Source organism: Toxotes jaculatrix, chromosome 21 (genome assembly GCF_017976425.1).
Source record: "Toxotes jaculatrix isolate fToxJac2 chromosome 21, fToxJac2.pri, whole genome shotgun sequence".
Taxonomy (NCBI): domain Eukaryota; kingdom Metazoa; phylum Chordata; class Actinopteri; family Toxotidae; genus Toxotes; species Toxotes jaculatrix.
The window spans coordinates 11,633,859-11,651,088 of NC_054414.1; the positions used below are offsets into that span (position 1 = coordinate 11,633,859).

Consider the following 17,230-nt stretch of genomic DNA (forward strand, 5'->3'; position numbering starts at 1 on the left):
TTATTTTACTATATTTTGTATATTACATAGAGACTAACTTTTACTAGACACTGGCTGCTGTGGCCACAGGTATCTATCACAGGATGATGGGGCATTTGATTTCCCTACATTTCCCAAGATTGAATTCAGTCAGTTGCTTTAATGACTCAAAAACAGTATAGGCAAACTGATCCAGTAATGTCAGTTGTACAGCAATAACTATAAAATTTGCTAACAAAAACATTAGCCATAGGCTGTTGGTCACACTAGACCACAGAAGGCTGTGCTAGTAAAACCCTGAGGGCAGGAATGTGTTTTACTGCTTATAAATTTGAGTTTTAATTTGTAAGAGTAACAATGTGATATTTCTTCCTGCATAGCTGGATGGTCTCACTTTAAGATTTGACCAGAGACAATGGGTGAATTTTTCCCAAACGTAACCTTATTTAGAGTTCTTGTATTATTCAACAGTAAAATAAAATGAAAAACTAAATAGCTTTTAAAAAGCCCTCGGGTGATGTCATTTACTTGCTGCAGGCTCCACACCTGTACAGTCTGCTTCAATCCAATACAATCTACATGCAAAAAAATAAATAAAATAAATAATACTATCTGTGTGAAACTTTGTTGTGTTGATTTAGCTCTTTGGGTCACAGGCGCTTTTTGTCACAGATAGTGGTGGTGTTGGTTTGGATTGCATTCAATTTATGTGGGTGGACAAAAACTCTGCTAAAATTAATAATTCTATGTTGTGCTATTGCTCTGCTCAAGGCTCCAAAGCCCAGACGGAAGCTGTGTATTTAGCCATGAGGTCTTTTGGGCAATCCCCAATTTTACCAGGGATCATTTGGGATTTTGAGTTACTAAAGTTTCACACCCTGTCAAAACAAGAACTGACACCTGCTTTCAGCCTGACACCATCATTTATCACCACACTGCCCACAATGTTAAATGCATACACAAACCTAGCAGTATATCGTTTCTTTGCCAGTCTTCATGATTATGAAATGTTTCACTGCCTCTTGCCAAATTCCAGCCACTATTATTTCTCTATTTCGAATGGCCAGGGCTTTGGTTATGCAATCTGCAGATGTTTGGCTTTGCTCTTTTATTCAACCAAGCCCTCAAAGGACTAGTTACATGATCTCAGTGAAAAACAACAGGACTTTGTAATTTATAAAATTATGCCACAGTAGACTGAAGTCAGATGAAATGCAGACCTGTGTTAGAGACACATTTTAACAGTTTAAAACTGGAACAGCAAAATAAAACAAGTAACAAACTGACCCTGGTCTTGGGAAAACAGTATGTTTTTTTAATTAGGGAATAAAGAGGTTTGTGACTACATGAAATTACATGAATATGGGAGCCATTTGCTTTATCTTAGTGTTCACTGGAGTCATTAATTAAATTTCTCTAGTTCTGTGAGCATTTTCACACACAAAAAAACCCACAATTGATCCCTGATTGACCCTTCAAATCACAACAATGCTTTGAAAGATTGGATAGATTTCACTGATGTGGATTAGCCCCAGATTTATAATAAAAGGAATGTGCATTCCAGATAAACTTGTTTCTGTGATCCATTTGTTGATAATTTAACAACAAGCAACATTACTCCCTGTTTTGAGTCTGACTGCCAAATAACCCACCCACCCCCATCTCCGTCCTTGAACTCTCTTGAACTCGTTTTTTGAAGACACAAAATCAAAAAATGCGTCAGTGCACAACCATTTTCAGTTAACTAACACATTCTGATCACTGAATGATCACTCATCACTGAACGATGTTTGAAACTCTGGACTTTGTGCTTGCAAAAGATTGATTGCCTCTCTTTCATATTGATCATTTTGTGTTGAAAGTCCACCACTGTCCACCAACACAGTACTGGTTAAGATGTAAAGGAGTCCCCCTTGACAGCATAATCAAGTCTACAGCTGATGTAATAACACTGATGCTGCAGGAAGCACACACGCCTATTTTAACATTTCTTTTGGTAAATAAGAAAGGAGGAGAGGCTGAAAAGTGCATTAAGTGCAAACCTGTTTTTCTACAGTAAAAGGGGGTTCAGTCCATGTTCTCAAAAACATTTCACTTAGATTTATGATGTGCCTCTGCATGTGTGCGCATGCTTTACGCAAACAACACTCAAGCTACAACATCTTGCAAAAATCAGTTGGCCCCAATGATAAAGGGTGCAACCAACTCACTAACTTGTTTTCTCAGTGGATGCCTGTGTGTGTGTGTGTGTGTGAGGCAAATGTGTGTTTGTATCTAGACAGGCATTGTATAGCTTTATTCCAGATGGTCCACTTGGCTTTGCTAGTGGTTGCTTTCATAAGACCAAGAAAGGCTCAGCAGCTCTGACAGGAAAACACATTTTTGGGGGTTTATGGAGGGGTGGTCGGCCAAATGTGCAGAGCACACAAATCAATAGGACTGGGACCAGCAGTTATGTAAATGCTTGGCCAATGGAAGGCAAGCTAGCTGTGGGAAGAGCAGGGGAGGTTCATGTCTCCAGAAGTCATTATGCAATACTGGCCGACTGTATAAAAGGCCAAAAGCAGACAGAAAACCAGAGGATCTCTGTGAGCTGCCCACTTCTTTTTGGTAACAAGGTATGCAATGACAATGGACTTGTGTTTTTGCTCTTGATTTTTTTTACTACTTATTTAAAGTGAATGATTGGTGGTTTTGCTAAAGGCATTTAAAGACATTTTTAAAACTTTAATCAAGGATTGCTGTTTTGACCAGTTAGTTTATAGTAAAATATTTTATGGAGCTTTGTTAGCGCCCACTTTACTTGACTTTAGGACTTGAAAGAAAATGACGCGGTAATATGGCTGACAAATGAGTCTGATCTCTCTGTCACTGTTCCCTGTTATGCTTCCTTTTCTGAAACTGTCCCTCCCAACCATTTGCCCTCTTTCTTTATTTTTTTTCCTTCTTCTGAGGTAGAATGCTGCGATACGTTGTGCCCTTCTGTCTCCTGGCTTTGTCCTGGGCGCAGGACTGCCAGGTGGCCAACCTCCAGGTCATGCAGAACTTTGACAAGACCAGGGTGAGTTGGTCAGAGATCAATAGGAATTTCACTTCTGTTTGAAGGACCTTGTAGGTCTAAGATTTGTTTAATTTCTGTATCCCTGCGTTCACTTGGAATATTTTGTGGTATGAAGTGGCCTTACATGTGGACATCACTCTTTTAGTATGCAGGGACATGGTATGCCGTAGGAAAGAAGGACCCAGAGGGTTTGTTCTTACTTGACAACATCGTGGCCCAGTTTACTATCGGAGATGATGGCAAAATGACCGCCACTGCGAAGGGCAGAGTCATCATCCTCAAGTGAGTTCTGTTCTTTTACTCTGAAGGCTGAATCAGTATGCTTCCTCTCCTCTTTGTCACCTCCATTTTGTCTCCCGCCCTTCAAAATGTCCTCCTCTCTCTTCGACCTCTAGCAATTGGGAAATGTGTGCTGACATGATGGCCACCTTTGAGGAAACCCCAGACCCTGCCAAGTTCAGGATGAAGTACTGGGGAGTTGCTTCCTACCTGCAGACTGGAAGTGAGTTATGGAACGTTTACACCTGAACACTTATAGGACTTAACTTGAAAACTCTTATTGGAATTGGTTGATTTCTGGGCTTGACAATTAGTTATTAGCATAACCTTTTGTCATAGGGAGATCGGGGGCACTGACATACAATACAAAGGATTGCTGACCTTCAGATTTAATGTTATCAACAACATCTGTCACTCTGACATGGAGAGATGGAAATGCGTAGCAGGAAGGGTCCAAAATGTCTTTCAGAATAAATCTGTTGATTGTAACTTTGATTTCAGGTATAGTTTAGGATGAGTCACAATTTTTGACATGGTATGCAATCTCTGAAATATCTCTGATCCCAGTGCTGATCCAAACTGCTGTGTTTTTAAGTGAACTTACATTTTCTTTAAACTGTAATTTTACCCTGAATATTTATCTGTACTGTTGCTTGAGGTCTTAATATATAAGCCTCACATTTACTATAGTCAGTTTTGTTTTATCTCGTCTCAGTAGCAAATTTAAAAAGCGGTTCACAAATTGTAAAAAGACTGTTTGTTAAAAATCTAAGCTCTACACTTTAACCCCTCCTCGCTTTTAGATGATGACCATTGGGTCATTGACACTGACTACGATAACTACGCCATCCACTACTCATGCAGACTACTAGATGCTGACGGCACCTGCTTAGACAGTTACTCCTTCATATTCTCCCGCCATCCGACTGGCCTGAGGCCACAGGACCAGGTCATCGTCACCCAGAAGAAAGCGGAGATCTGCCTGCTGGGCAAATACAGACGTGTTTCACACACTGGTGAGTTGAGCTCAACTAAGTGCTCAGTTCGTTATGTAAGGATTTATTGATCTATGCCTTTTGCAAGTCAATGTCATTCAATAAGATGAAAGACCAAGTGAATGATTGACTGAACTAAGTTGTGCAGGTCCTCCTGATCTCTGTTTAACTGCATTGACTGATAAGATAGACATTATTCAGAAATCAAAGACAGCACAATGTTTGTCTTCTCTCCACTGCAGGCTTCTGCCAGAACAGCGAATCCCTTGACACACAGTGACCCTCCTTTTTTGAAGCAGCTACCGCTGGGAGTTTGTGCCCCTCAGGTGGTCTTGGACTCACTCCCATCAGAGTTTCTCCTTCTTAGTCTCCTCTGTTGTTTCTATTTATCTCAACAGAGGAGGTAGCCCATTTTTCTTTAAAAATAAACCAAAAATTATGAACTAGAAACTGGCATATTTACATGACTATACTGTGAATAAAAAGGAAAGATAACTGTTGATGCCGGTCTTTCCCAAAAATCCCCATTTGTAAAATAGATTGTAGGACATCTAACATTTAATCTCATCATCTATGATGTGTTGGGTTTTTTTGTATAGGAAGTTAAAAGTAGTGTGGAACAGCCCTGCTCCTGGAAACCAGATCACTGAAAAACAACGATCGGAACATTTCAGGCCAGTGTGACCAAAACAAACAAACCAACAAAAAAAAAAAGTAAAAAAAAAAAAAGTGAAGCTGAACTCTCAGCTATTACTGCAGCTCTCAACTACAACCACCATGTTTACTTAAAAAACACATTCATAAGTCACTGGCTCTACTTTTACACTGAAGGATGCAAAGTATGGTGTTGCACAAAAATAGATATTGTTAATAAACCTTAATACATACATATTAAGTCATGTGCTATATTGACATAGTAGTTTGTTTTTTTCTTGATTGTATGATGTGTACTTCTTGATCCAGTTTTTAAAATAAAACATTCATATCATGTTGGCTCATTCAATTTTTGATTGCTGTGAAATATTTATCTGTGATCCTGGATTGCAAATAATGAATTCATGTTGTTGCCTTTGGATTCAGTCAGTCAAAATACACCAAAGCCAAGTATAGGCAGAATTTCATGTTTTATTTTTTTTATCTTTTATCGTGGAAATAAACTACAAACAGAAAGTGTGAGAAATGAGCTTCAAGTTTCAGTTTCTATAATTTTTTAAAATGAATTATATTTTAACTATGCATTATATACATTACATATATCTGTACATTACTCTGCCTAAATAAAGTTAAACACTTGAGTTTGAGTGTGTGTCATGGGTGGGCAGTGTTCCCAGTGGACCACTGGGTTTTGTTCCTGGCCCTCTTGGCACACCTGGCCAGGTGTTACACAAAAAATTGTGACCCATCAAACTCTTTAACTTTTTCTTATTTATTTATTTATTTATTTATTTATTTAATCTACTATGATTTTTGACAGCTGTAGCCAGAGTTTTTGACCCCAATCTTTGGGAAATCTAAAAAGATTTTTTTTTTTTCAAATAAACTTTAGAATATAACATTGACCAGAGCTTCCACAGGGTTACATTTTCACAGGTTTTCGCAGGTTGACATTTTTGGCTTTCAGTGAAATGTCTTGATGATTTCTGGATGGATTGCCATGTACTCTGTTACAGATACCATTGGACCCAATTTTTCATTCATCCAGCAAAATATCTCCACTGGGTGGATTGGCACAGTTTCTGCAGATATTCTGTAGATAGTCTGTGAATAGATTGCCATGAAATTTGATACATATATCTGTCTCCACATCAGGATGTGATCACTTGATTCTTTCACTTTTCATCAATACATTGGTTTATAATTCCAGCAAAACATTCCCATCAGCCTCAGTTGTATCTTGTGTTTAGGCCTAAACAGTAAATATTAGGATCCTAACACACAAAACTAAGATGATGAATCTGGTAAACATTACTGTATACCTGATAAACAACAGCATGCTACCATGCTGAGATTGTCATTTAGCTCAAAGCACCACTGTACAGCCTCACAGGGCTGACAGTGTGACTGTTTTTTTTTTTTCATAGATGAACATTTAGTTTTACAGAATCTAATGAGTACCAAGAGCTTATGGAGACGGACAAAATGAGTTCCACATGAATACCTTGTTACTTTGTAGATTAAGCTAAAATTAATTCTAGATTGAAACATCAGAATGAGTTACATCAGATAGATGTTAAATGGAATACACTATTGATGCCTAAACCTTTTAGTATCACAGCACAGTTAAGTGAACTAAACAAAGCCAAGAGACAGCAAGATCAAAATCATCAATCTTTAGCTCAGCCGTCAGTTTTCCACTGTGGATCACTTAACATGTGCCATGAAAAACATACTTTTAAACTGGTATTAAAAACAGGCAGCAAAGACTATGCATTTGGCTGCATTGTATTAACTTACAGTAGGTGCCTGGGTACGATACCAAACTGATTTTTCATTTGTTTCTTAAAAATTGAATTCCCATTTCAGTCTGCTTATTAACTCTCTCTAATGCAACACAAAGGATTTCTGCGTTGGAAGGAGATTTACATCTTTATTGCACATTTTTGTACAGTACAGTGCATTGTAAAACAACTTTGGAGCACATGATTAGAATAAAACAAAGATGACATTAAAAAAAACCCAAAACAATGTGATTCTCACATTGCATTCTTTTAAAAGACACATGGTCTGAGTTACATCAGCACAACTCTCTTAAAGATGGCAGTATAGCAGTGTCTGTCTGTCTTAAGTCTATCTAGTCACATTGCCAAGGCAGCAGGAATAAAGGAACCTTAACCCCCTTTCCCCTAGCAAGAGGACCTTCACTAATCCCCTGCCTTAAATAGTTTAGTACAAGGAATTAACTCATGCAATCTCATCCCAGCCTTACAGAGCTGCAGGCTTGAAAAGTCAGGGTGGAAATGGTCAGCTTCACTCAAGCAGGAAAGAATACACAAACAACCCGGCACCATGTGACCAATTAAGCTCACAGATGCAGTATGTTTAAGGTCTGTTAAGTTTAGGTGAACCAAACTATGTGGTTATGACTACAGCCACATGGTTCAGCGAGGTTTGTCCCACTATTTGCAACGCCCTAGACAGAGAGACACTGCTACACTTTGTACTGGAGCACAACAAAAGGGACATAATAAGCAACACATGGTAGACAAATCAGAAGTATAGTTTTGTCTTACGTTATGACAGACTACACATGTAGTTGAGAACATATAAAAGCTAGAACATAGGAAAATTTTCCCTATTATTTACGCCTTCACCTCATCACTGTCAAAACTGCAAATGACCATTGCTGCTTACGGGTAATTTCTCTTCCTTCAAAACAATGCAAATATGCAGTCAATATTACACATGCTGAGGAAAATGTTACACAGAGGGCATTGATTACTGAAACTAGGAGTGGAGGAACAGTGTGTTAACAGCTGGTTTATCAATGGAACATATCAGGCAGGTTTGTAAACTTCTTTTAGAAAATACAATAAGGTGTATCCCATGATGATACACAAAAGGCCATCATAAATGCAGAACAGTGTACAGTAATACATAATTATCATTGCTTACATTTACTGAAGGAAAATAAAAGCTTTCATTACCTAAAACAATAGATCACTTATAAAAACAACCCAAGAATAAATAATTTGAACAAATACACACAAAAAGAGCTTCATCAAACCCCAACCTGAAAAATATGACTGTACTCAAATAAACGAAGCAGGAAGACCCCAGAAATAAGCCTGCGCAAGGAATATCATAGGTCTTTGTCAACAAATAATGAGATCACTGCGGCCTGATGACATGATAAGGGCCAAAAAGAACTGGAATACAAACACGCCATGAAAAAGTGTAAACACATGAACCTAGCCATTTAAAAAAAAACAAAACAAGTGTCATTCACATATAACATGAAACACTTCTAAATAATTTTGATGAGGTGATTTGGACATGAAACACCTTGTATGTCCTTTGATTCCCTTTCATAATAAAAAAAAACATATCCATTTTACTTGTATTTACTAGAGACTCGTACTCCGCCTTTTGGGGTCTTAACACATCCTCAGGCCAATGAACCTCTTGAATATCTCTTGGAGTGATGATCCATCACAGCCTACTGCAGTGAGGAATTTAATTATTTGTTTGTTTATTTACAAACTGTGCACACTATCATGCTTGGGACATACCTGTGTCTCATTACAGAAAGTGCTGTCAGTTTGTATCCAGTGATCATTGTGACAGCAGGAGTTGTATTGCAAATATGTCATCTTGCCTGAGGGCTCAGCCACTTTGCAGTTTAAGGAGCTTTGTGGAAATCCTAACAAAAGAATGGGACGGCAACCATGTAAGCAGCCTTCCATATGGGTTTAAAAATCCCTTTCACTCACCTTATGTTGCTGCTTTTGTTTGTCAAATTAGAACATATTGAATAGTCTTAGATCCTCAATTGATCTTAAGATCTAACCCAGTGGCTCCCAGCCTTTTTGGATTGTGATCCATAAAAAGGGAGCAATGTCTGCTTGTTAACCATTGTCAACAACAGCATGTCTTTATGACCTGGTTAACCAAACAGTGGTTTGTTTCCCTTTTTATATCAATTTTCTTTAGAGTAGCCTGTAAAAACAACAACAAAAAAAAAAAAAAAAACCAAAGAAAAATAAAAAGAATTGCATGCAGCATAAATGTTATGTCCCAACATCCAGACTGGGAACCACTGATCCAGACTCTCTGTGAACTTAGGCAAAGCAGTAGTCGATGTGTGCCAGGAGCTCCCTGTGGCGGCTGGTGGGATAGGGGGCATGACACTTTGGGCACTCTAAGAAACTTTCATCCAGGAGGTTGGAGACTTTAGATGGGGATATAGGGCCAGGGGAGTCATCGATAGTAAGACGCTCAAACTCGAGCTTGTTGTAGGAGCTGGGCTCTGAGAAACGGGCATTGGGCTGTTTCTGAAACAGAAATCATGACATTATACTCATTTATCAGAATAATAAGGTCAGACCTTTGTTTACAAAGTGGAAGGCGGACTGACTAAATTGACTTTCCATCTTTCCATCAAGATTGAACATGTGGTTGTGATATCCAGTAACACTTACAGCAGACTCCAGTTTAGCAATCTGATCACGAGCCTTGCGAAGCTCCTTCAGCACCTTATGTAACTGGTGCTGCATGCTCTGACGATCAATCTTTTCATTCTCAAAGTCCTTGGCAGAGAGTTGGATCTTAAAAGGGGCAGAGATATATGAGAAGGAGAGAGCCAAGAACTCACTGTACTTAAATTTCACAAGTAGCACCAGGGTGGACTTTCCTACTTTCAAGAAATAACAGTCACTTCAAAGAGTTACAACTGTGTGTGCTCAGTAAAAACAACACGACTGTGCCGATAGTCCTTCCATTCACAACATGGAAATGATGATTCAAAACGTGTAACCTATGATTGCTAATCGCATGCTTTGCTTTGAACTGACACTCCATAAAATACAAAAAGATTGCACACATTCTTGCATGTGTTACCTGTTGCTCCAGTGCTGCGATTCTCCTCTGTTCTTCATTTTGGCTCAGAAGAGACTTCTGCAGCATATTTACCTGAGAGAGCCAAATTATCAGTAAAATACAATGCTATAATTTAATCGTTTTCCATTTAAATAAACCTGGGATGAGAGTTGAGAGAATGTTAGTGAAGAGTTACTACAGGCAACGTAACAGTGAATGTGTTACCTGCAGCAGAAGCTCAGCAGACCTCTTCCTCTCCTCCTCCAATCTAATGTCCATAGTCTCCAGTTCCACTCTCATCCTCTCTGCTCGCTCAGATGACACCTTTCGCTCTTCGCACACTGCATGTCTGGATGCAATGTTTGTGTAATGCAAATTAATATTCAAATAATCTTGCTTACTAATACAGTACTCAAACAGTGAAAAAAGTATAACCTATTGAATGCTATTATTGTTAGCACAATCTTAAAAGGCTTCTTCAGCTTTTCAATGCAGCATCTGTCTTGCCTAAAATCCAAGGTCAGTTAAACATTTTGCTGTTTACTGCCACGAGTTGTGAACCAACTGAGAATTTAAGAAAGTAAAATTAATAAGAGTGGTATTTTTCAGCCAGAAGTCCCAATTAATCTGCACTTCAGCCTTTTCAAATCACACGTCGGTGTATTTTTTTTTTTTTTGCACTAGTCGGCTGTTTAATGATAAACCATGACACTGAATTGATCCGAGAGCCATCTTTATCTGATATCTTCAACTAGAGCAGATTTCGCTGTTCTCCCTACCGGTTGCTAAGTTGCTCTGCCTGCAGGTGCATCTTGGCCTCCTCCAGCCCTTTGCTCTTTTCTTCATATTTCCTCAGAAAGGATGACAGCTCCCTGCACTTGTCCTCGTACCTCCTCTGCAGCACTAACATCTCCTCCTGGAGCCTGGTGACCTGCTCCTTCTGAGACTGCAGCTCAGCCTGAGCTTTCAGTGTCTGCAGAGCCAAAGGAAAACATACATTTCAGGACAGTGTATACTTCTTCTCTGCTCATTTCTGTCATAGAGTTTAACTGATCAAGTATTAAGAAGTCTGAAGTCTAGTCTAGTCCAGTTGCATGCAGGTTCAGCACTAAACCAGTCTTCTGACTGAAAAAAGGACTCCTTAGACGTGGAAAAGAACTTAGGTGAAATAACCGAATAGTAATTAAGTTAAATCCCACAGCATTTACCTGTTCTCTTTGCACACTGAGCTCCTGTTGGGTTCTGGTAAACTGATCTTTCTGGCTCTCAAGGTCTTTCTGCACTCCCAGCAGCAGCTGGTCATATTGGCTCTTCAGCTGGGCATCTTTCTCTGGACATGCTGAGCTGGCAGAAGCTACGATAAGAAGTGTTATTAGGCAAATTAAGAAGCTAATTTAAGACTTTGTTGCAATGAAAATGTACAATTCTTGACTCAGAGCAGCACTGTTTATGTAGGATTTATACAAAGAGCTGACATTTAAATGTCACAGACCTAGCAGTCCTCAGTGCTGCTAATATTTTTAATACTATTATTATTGTAGGGTGTCTAATCTTTTCTCATCTGTTGGCTTTTTAATGTGTAATGTTGTGGCTAAAAAGACTAATATTTGAATCAGAATGCATAGCTCTCCCCATTTCTATTTTTACATTCTGTACAGAGTACAAATAAACAACCACAGTAGTGATGTTAAATGCTAATGGTTAGATCATTAAGTTAAATTTAATTTACTTTAACATGTCATGTTTTTGGAACAACCGTAGTAAGTTAGTTGAGGGTGTTAGAATGAGCTTTCATGTTGAATTCAATTCCTCCTACATTTCTCACCATCTGAACCGCTCTCTTGTTTGGTTTGTTGCTGCTTTGCCTGGGCCAGCTGCTGCTCCAGCTCCAGCGTGCGGGTAAGGACAGACTGGACGTAGGCCTCTCTCTGCTGGTCGTACACCAGCCACTGCTGGTTCTTCTCAAGAGCCTGGTGGTGAGATGCACAACCCCTACGCTGACATACTGTATTTGATATTTGGTATTCAGAGCTATTCAATTCAAGGACACTCAAGGAAAAAAAAAATCTGCATGCTGTATTTTTGTTTCTGTTATTGCAGATAACAGGAACAGGAGTTTGGTTTTATAACAAGGGCTTTTCATCAAAACCACTAAGTGGGTAGAGAAGAAACACTGCTTCTACTTGTTTTGTTCCATCCAAAAAAGCAATACGAAGTGCGTCCTTTAATGACACTGACATAAAAATGGGTCATAGATATTTTGGAAATATTGAATGATGAACTTCAGAGAATTATTCAAGCCCCCGGTTCCTCAAGTGTACCAGACTCAAATGCTTTAAATATCTGGGTGATGAGTGATATATTTCAGCTACACAGCTATGGTACACAAACATTGTTTTTAAAAGGAACTGTCTACTAAAATTGCAAACAAGCACGCAGAAACAAACAGTAAATCATTGACTGGTCTTACGTCTCTCAGTTGATCTTGCACCAAAGCCAAGTCTGCAGGAGGTACCTTTCCACTCTGCTGAGAGGAAAAACAAAGTCTGATATATAACACTGAGGATCATATCTACCTGCCAAACATGTATTGCAAAAACAAAATAAAAGACAGACCGTAATTAAAAAAAAATATACTATCTGAAGGCATTTGGGACTTGTTTTGATATCAATCCAAGGACAGCTGTTGTAAAAGAAAATCCTTAAAATGTACTTGATCTTTGAGGTGTTGTTCATGTTTGTTGTTTGCTATCAGCTTTCTGTGGTAAACCCCCCCCCAAAACAAAAGAAAAAAAAAACAAAACAGTAGTTTTGCCACAGGCTTAAAACACTTGTAGGTTTACTGGTTTAAATTATTCATGTACTTAATTTTTAATAACGCTAGAAAAACATCGGCATAAGTGATCAATCTATGTACTAATTTTTTTCCAGAGGCTTAGCCACACCAGCCAGAGCACCAACCCAGTTCCTCGACATACATTCCTCGAAGACAGTAAGTCATCTCATAATTCTGTCGCCCTGACCCTGAGGTCTGTGTGTCTGATCCCCCCCCCAACGCCTAAGCTCAAGCAAACCCTTCAAAGCACTGTCACAACAGTAGGCACCTAAATGATCATCTCTTTGCTAAGGCTCTCTGAGCTTTTACACTACCAGACAAGTATCATGAGTTTGTCAACTTTTTCCAGATGGATTTAAACGTGCTTCCCATTAGCTAAGCCTTCAAATAGCTTTTGTGACTTGAACAAAGAACGAGGGAAAAGGTGAGTCGGGGTCTGCTGGTTAGATTATTTCCAGTAATGCGAAAGGAGCTAAGCCAAGGATTTGGAAAGTGGGGACCATTCCTGGAAAAATTAAGACATAAAGATAAGGAAATCCACTTGCAGTGGGAGCTGAAGAAACTGATATCAAAAAGGACTGTATGTCTACAAGTACCAAGCATCCTTATCCATGAATGTATATACTTTGCATATTAATAATTTCCAATTATGACTCCTAAAGTAGGGACGGGAAAACCAAAGCAGGAGTTATGAAAACAATCTATGAAAATTTAGATTCATAGACAGTATATCCAGTATCCCAGATGACCTTTATGAAGAAGAAAAAAAAAAACGAATCTCCACTACAACTATAACACTGTTTTGTGCAATCATACAGAGGGAGAACTCCTGTAAAAAGGATTCTGACAATTTAAAAATAAAATAAAAATAAAAGGTGGCTTGTTTTTTCTGTTTGTGTTATGTTAAATTGAGCTTATGACGGGCCCCAAAAGATTTCTTTTTGTCCCTGAGATGGAGGTATATGACACCTGAGTCTTCAGCAATCCAGATTCCTCAAGTCCTTACTTGTGATTTTGCCATCTAAGCCTCTCCAGGAGCCAAAGAGAATCCTGATGAGAGTGTAGTGAGGGCCTGCTGGGCTCTAAGCATCAAAGGGCTGACCACGAATCAGTGCTGTCTTTTGATAAGGAATAAAAGCCTAGAATTGTGATGGAACTGAGTGGCACCTTCAAATTCAGCAAAGGCTCTTGCACAGATTATTTTGATGACATTAATTGTACAATGCTCTGGACAAAGTGTCACTTGAACAAAGTTGCTTTTTCATGTTTCACAAAACTGCTGTGTGGTGACGTGTTATTTTAGGAACCATGGAAAAACATATATGTGTATATTTACATTTACATTTACAATATTTTATTCTGAGCTACGCATTACTTGCGCCATTAGCTTTCATTATAAGAAATTAGTAAGGATGCTCCAGAAAGAGGGTAAGTGCTACAGCTAAGGAAAATAATCAGAGATCATACACTGCCACCTAGTGGACAGAAGTATATCTGCATTTCCAAACAGTTCCTTTCTTGCCCTACGTCACTAAAAAATATTCTGTTGAAATGTACAAAAACCTGTTAAAATGAACATGATAGAAATCTCAGGTGCACGAGCTACTGATCTAAACAGGTGCCACAGCTATTCAGAAACCTGGCCAGAGGCAAATGTTACATTGATTTTGATTAGGTTAAACCTATTCCTGTTCCTTTAAAACACATTTCTGTTAGTCAGACCTTAGAGCTGCTGGAACTCAAGTCATCTAATAACTTAAATAGAATTTGATTTGTCAGAGACAGGAGAATACTTTTCACAACCTGAACCAGCGAATTTAGTTAGACTTATTTTAAAGTCAACTATATTCTCGAAAGAGTACAGATTCCCAATAAGATAACTGGTTATTTGGAGGAGGAGAAAACTTTGCCTACTAATGAGAACATTTAGACAGGTATTGAGGCTATAAGTCGGTCAGCCTAACGTCACCTGTGTTTCCAGGGACTGGCAGCGGGCAGAAACAGTGGCCAACTTGTTTTTCAGGTTCTCTGTTTCCTGTGACAAGCTCTGGAACAACATGTCTCTCTGCTCTGCCTCCTTCCTCCGCTGTTCCAGCTGGGCCTGCAGTGATGCTACCACCTGAAATACAAAATATGAAATACAGGACAACTCCACTAGCCTCCACAACAAGCATGTCAAAATGCTTTTGTTTAAGCAGAGACAGTTTGCTAAGGATATCTGCTCTTTTCCAAGCAATTATCTGCTCACGTAAATTTGGCTGCTGGCCAACTGAGCAGCTATGGTTTTAGCACTTTTGCTGATGAAAGTTAATGAGGAAGAGGCAAGTGTGATTAAATCACATTACAAATTCACAATGTCTACGAAAACAAATAGCTGATATTTCATTTACCAGCATGCCATCTCGAGTTTTAGCTATTCTGACTTGCCTAAATTAGAAAACGATTTCTGCCGAAAAGAGATTTCACAAGGATGAGCAACAACCTCAAATAAATGGCACCAATTTCTCCAGCAGTGTCATCGACAGTAACAAGTCATGAATGCTAAAATGTACACAGACCCCCGAAAGAGAAAGATATTTGGTTTATAGATATCAAGTGAACAGCATACACACCATGTGTGGTATGCAGTTTTTACTGGCTGTCTAAACTTCACTTAGCTGAGCTGCTGTCAAAATAGGATAGAAGCCATTTCCCCCCCAACTGTTTTTGTGGCAGCTCAGTGCAATTCAAGCATGATTTTTTCCCTTCTGACAGTTGTCTGCTGCCAGCATTACATATGCCAACAATACAATGCCACAAGTGCAACAAATCTTCACAAGTGGAGGAGTACTCTCAAAGACACAGCTGTAGGTATATCTCTTCACACTGGGCAGAAAACTGCTGCCTCGGGGTGTCCAGTATGTTTATCTATGTGTCCATGTTTACAGAGGACTGTTGTATTTATATATCTATACAGGTTGTCTGTAAACGTGATTTTTAACCATATATTTCTGCAGAGATGTGTCATGTGTGCATACCTCTCCTCCTCTAGCTGACAGCTGCTGTCTCAAAGTTTCTAGTTCTTGTTCTTTAACCAGCAACTGCTGATTGTTCCTCTCCCGGAGCGTCTCAAGGGAAAGAATCCTCTGACATAGTCAACACAGGACAAATAAACATTAAAATACAAAACAAAAAAACCCCCCAAAAACAACAAAACAAAAACAAAACAAACCAAAACAGCCAAAAGACCTTCAGATTTGAAGAAAATGTTGACGTTAGGCCTGAAATTTTTTAATGCAAATGACAGAATAAACACTTCCTTTACCTCCAGCAGCTTGCTTTTGTCTGAGTCAGGTGGCTTGATGTGCCGTTTGGCCAGTTCATCAATCTTTCTCCTCAGGTGAGCGTTCTCCTTCCTGACTTTGTCCAGTTCCACCTCAGCCTTGGAGGCAGAGCTGCTGGATTTGAAACCCAACTTGCTGACGATGGTCTCTTTGGCACCTTTAGATGTCATGGCTGCTTTGTATGTGTAGAGGTCGTAACCTGGGAGACCTGGGCAATTTGATAGAGTGATAGTCTATTTTCAGGTAAAGCTGACTATAAGGTATTTAGTTTTAATTTGGTTTAAATAATTTGTACAAATATTCCAAATGAAGAGAAGCTCAAGAGACACTCTAGGCTTTGAAACACCCCAGATGAACGTGAACTTACAAATGACAGAGGAGATATGAGCAGTACTGAATAATAATATCAAATTGAACAATAAGTTTTAGAGGCTGCAATGAACATATCTCCCCGGATATCACTCTTAAAGTAAGATACTACATTTATTTAATTATTATCCTTAATTTTACTAACATACATTCCTGTGTCCATTCCACTGTCACATTAAGTGACTTGTTCACTCAAACAAATGATTCAGTAACAAATCAGACAGTTCACTAACGTTACAGGAGGAATTTTCTTTCCACCACTTGTCTTTAGTTGCTGCTTAACATAAACTAACGCAACATTATCTGAACTGCCATCTGACCAGCAACACTATTACACCAAACACTAAAGTTTACTGGTCTACAGACAAACAGAAAATATTTAAGACTCACAGCAGAAGCGAACTGAAGATATCCTCTGAAAAACTGTCTGTTTGTGACAACAAGACCGTTTACTAACCAGCCGCTTTCGTTTCCTGAAGTTTGAATTGCAGCGCGTTGACGTCACGTCCGCAGCGTGCGGTGGGGTGCGTATGTTTAGCCTATGCGGGGTGTCTCGGATCATGACATGTTAGGCGGTGCAGTGCACAGAATCGAGCGATTCCTAAAGTTCTGAGCGGTGATAATTTACAATACTGTCATCTCATACTATTTTCCTCTACCTGCTATAGATTTCACAATCAAATGAGTTGAGGAGATGCCTTTTTTCAGCTTTTTTCTGGTCTTCAATGAGTGATTGAAATGTTGCACCCGGCTGCCCCCTGTATTGGATGAAGCGAACAGAGCTGGGTGGTCCACTCAAACCGGTTTGTCTTCTGTGTGGATTGTCAAATTGTTGTCTTTCCTATGCAGCCTT

General features: G+C 39.1%; 2 protein-coding genes across 4 annotated transcripts; one reads left to right on the forward strand and one right to left on the reverse strand.

Moving 5' to 3' along the window:
• The first annotated feature begins 2,459 nt into the window (after positions 1–2,459).
• On the forward strand, positions 2,460–5,302 carry rbp4 (retinol binding protein 4, plasma). The gene is made up of 6 exons (XM_041029220.1): positions 2,460–2,597; positions 2,938–3,040; positions 3,186–3,322; positions 3,436–3,542; positions 4,123–4,335; positions 4,557–5,302. Exons 2-6 carry the CDS (start codon positions 2,939–2,941, stop codon positions 4,592–4,594), a joined length of 597 nt encoding a protein of 198 aa, XP_040885154.1. The 5' UTR covers positions 2,460–2,597; position 2,938; the 3' UTR covers positions 4,595–5,302.
• A 1,585-nt stretch (positions 5,303–6,887) lies between these two features.
• On the reverse strand, positions 6,888–16,839 carry cep55l (centrosomal protein 55 like). Of its 3 annotated transcripts, none has more exons than XM_041029635.1 (12): positions 16,768–16,839; positions 15,990–16,216; positions 15,703–15,810; positions 14,655–14,804; positions 12,320–12,373; positions 11,675–11,819; positions 11,058–11,203; positions 10,629–10,822; positions 10,075–10,198; positions 9,871–9,942; positions 9,453–9,578; positions 6,888–9,305 (listed from the first exon to the last, which is right to left on the reverse strand). In XM_041029635.1, the coding sequence occupies exons 2-12, from the start codon at positions 16,176–16,178 to the stop codon at positions 9,093–9,095; spliced, it is 1,521 nt and encodes a 506-aa protein (XP_040885569.1). In that variant the 5' UTR covers positions 16,179–16,216; positions 16,768–16,839; the 3' UTR covers positions 6,888–9,092. The 3 variants fall into 3 exon arrangements, with proteins under 3 accessions (XP_040885569.1, XP_040885568.1, XP_040885570.1); XM_041029634.1 differs by having other exon boundaries at positions 12,320–12,376; XM_041029636.1 differs by lacking the exon at positions 14,655–14,804 and having other exon boundaries at positions 12,320–12,376.
• Between the last annotated feature and the right edge of the window lie 391 nt (positions 16,840–17,230).

What these genes read in the sequence shown, in the direction of transcription:
- cep55l (XM_041029634.1), bottom strand. Translation starts at nt 16,178, where the DNA reads ATGACATCTAAAGGTGCCAAAGAGACCATCGTCAGCAAGTTGGGTTTC. An exon ending in TCAGTGTGCAAAGAGAACAG is followed by an intron (nt 10,823 to 11,057) that starts GTAAATGCTGTG and finishes TTGGCTCTGCAG; the next exon opens with ACACTGAAAGCTCAGGCTGA. An exon ending in TCGCAGCACTGGAGCAACAG is followed by an intron (nt 9,579 to 9,870) that starts GTAACACATGCA and finishes GCCCCTTTTAAG; the next exon opens with ATCCAACTCTCTGCCAAGGA.
- rbp4 (XM_041029220.1), top strand. Translation starts at nt 2,939, where the DNA reads ATGCTGCGATACGTTGTGCCCTTCTGTCTCCTGGCTTTGTCCTGGGCG. An exon ending in AGAACTTTGACAAGACCAGG is followed by an intron (nt 3,041 to 3,185) that starts GTGAGTTGGTCA and finishes TCACTCTTTTAG; the next exon opens with TATGCAGGGACATGGTATGC. An exon ending in TTCCTACCTGCAGACTGGAA is followed by an intron (nt 3,543 to 4,122) that starts GTGAGTTATGGA and finishes CCTCGCTTTTAG; the next exon opens with ATGATGACCATTGGGTCATT.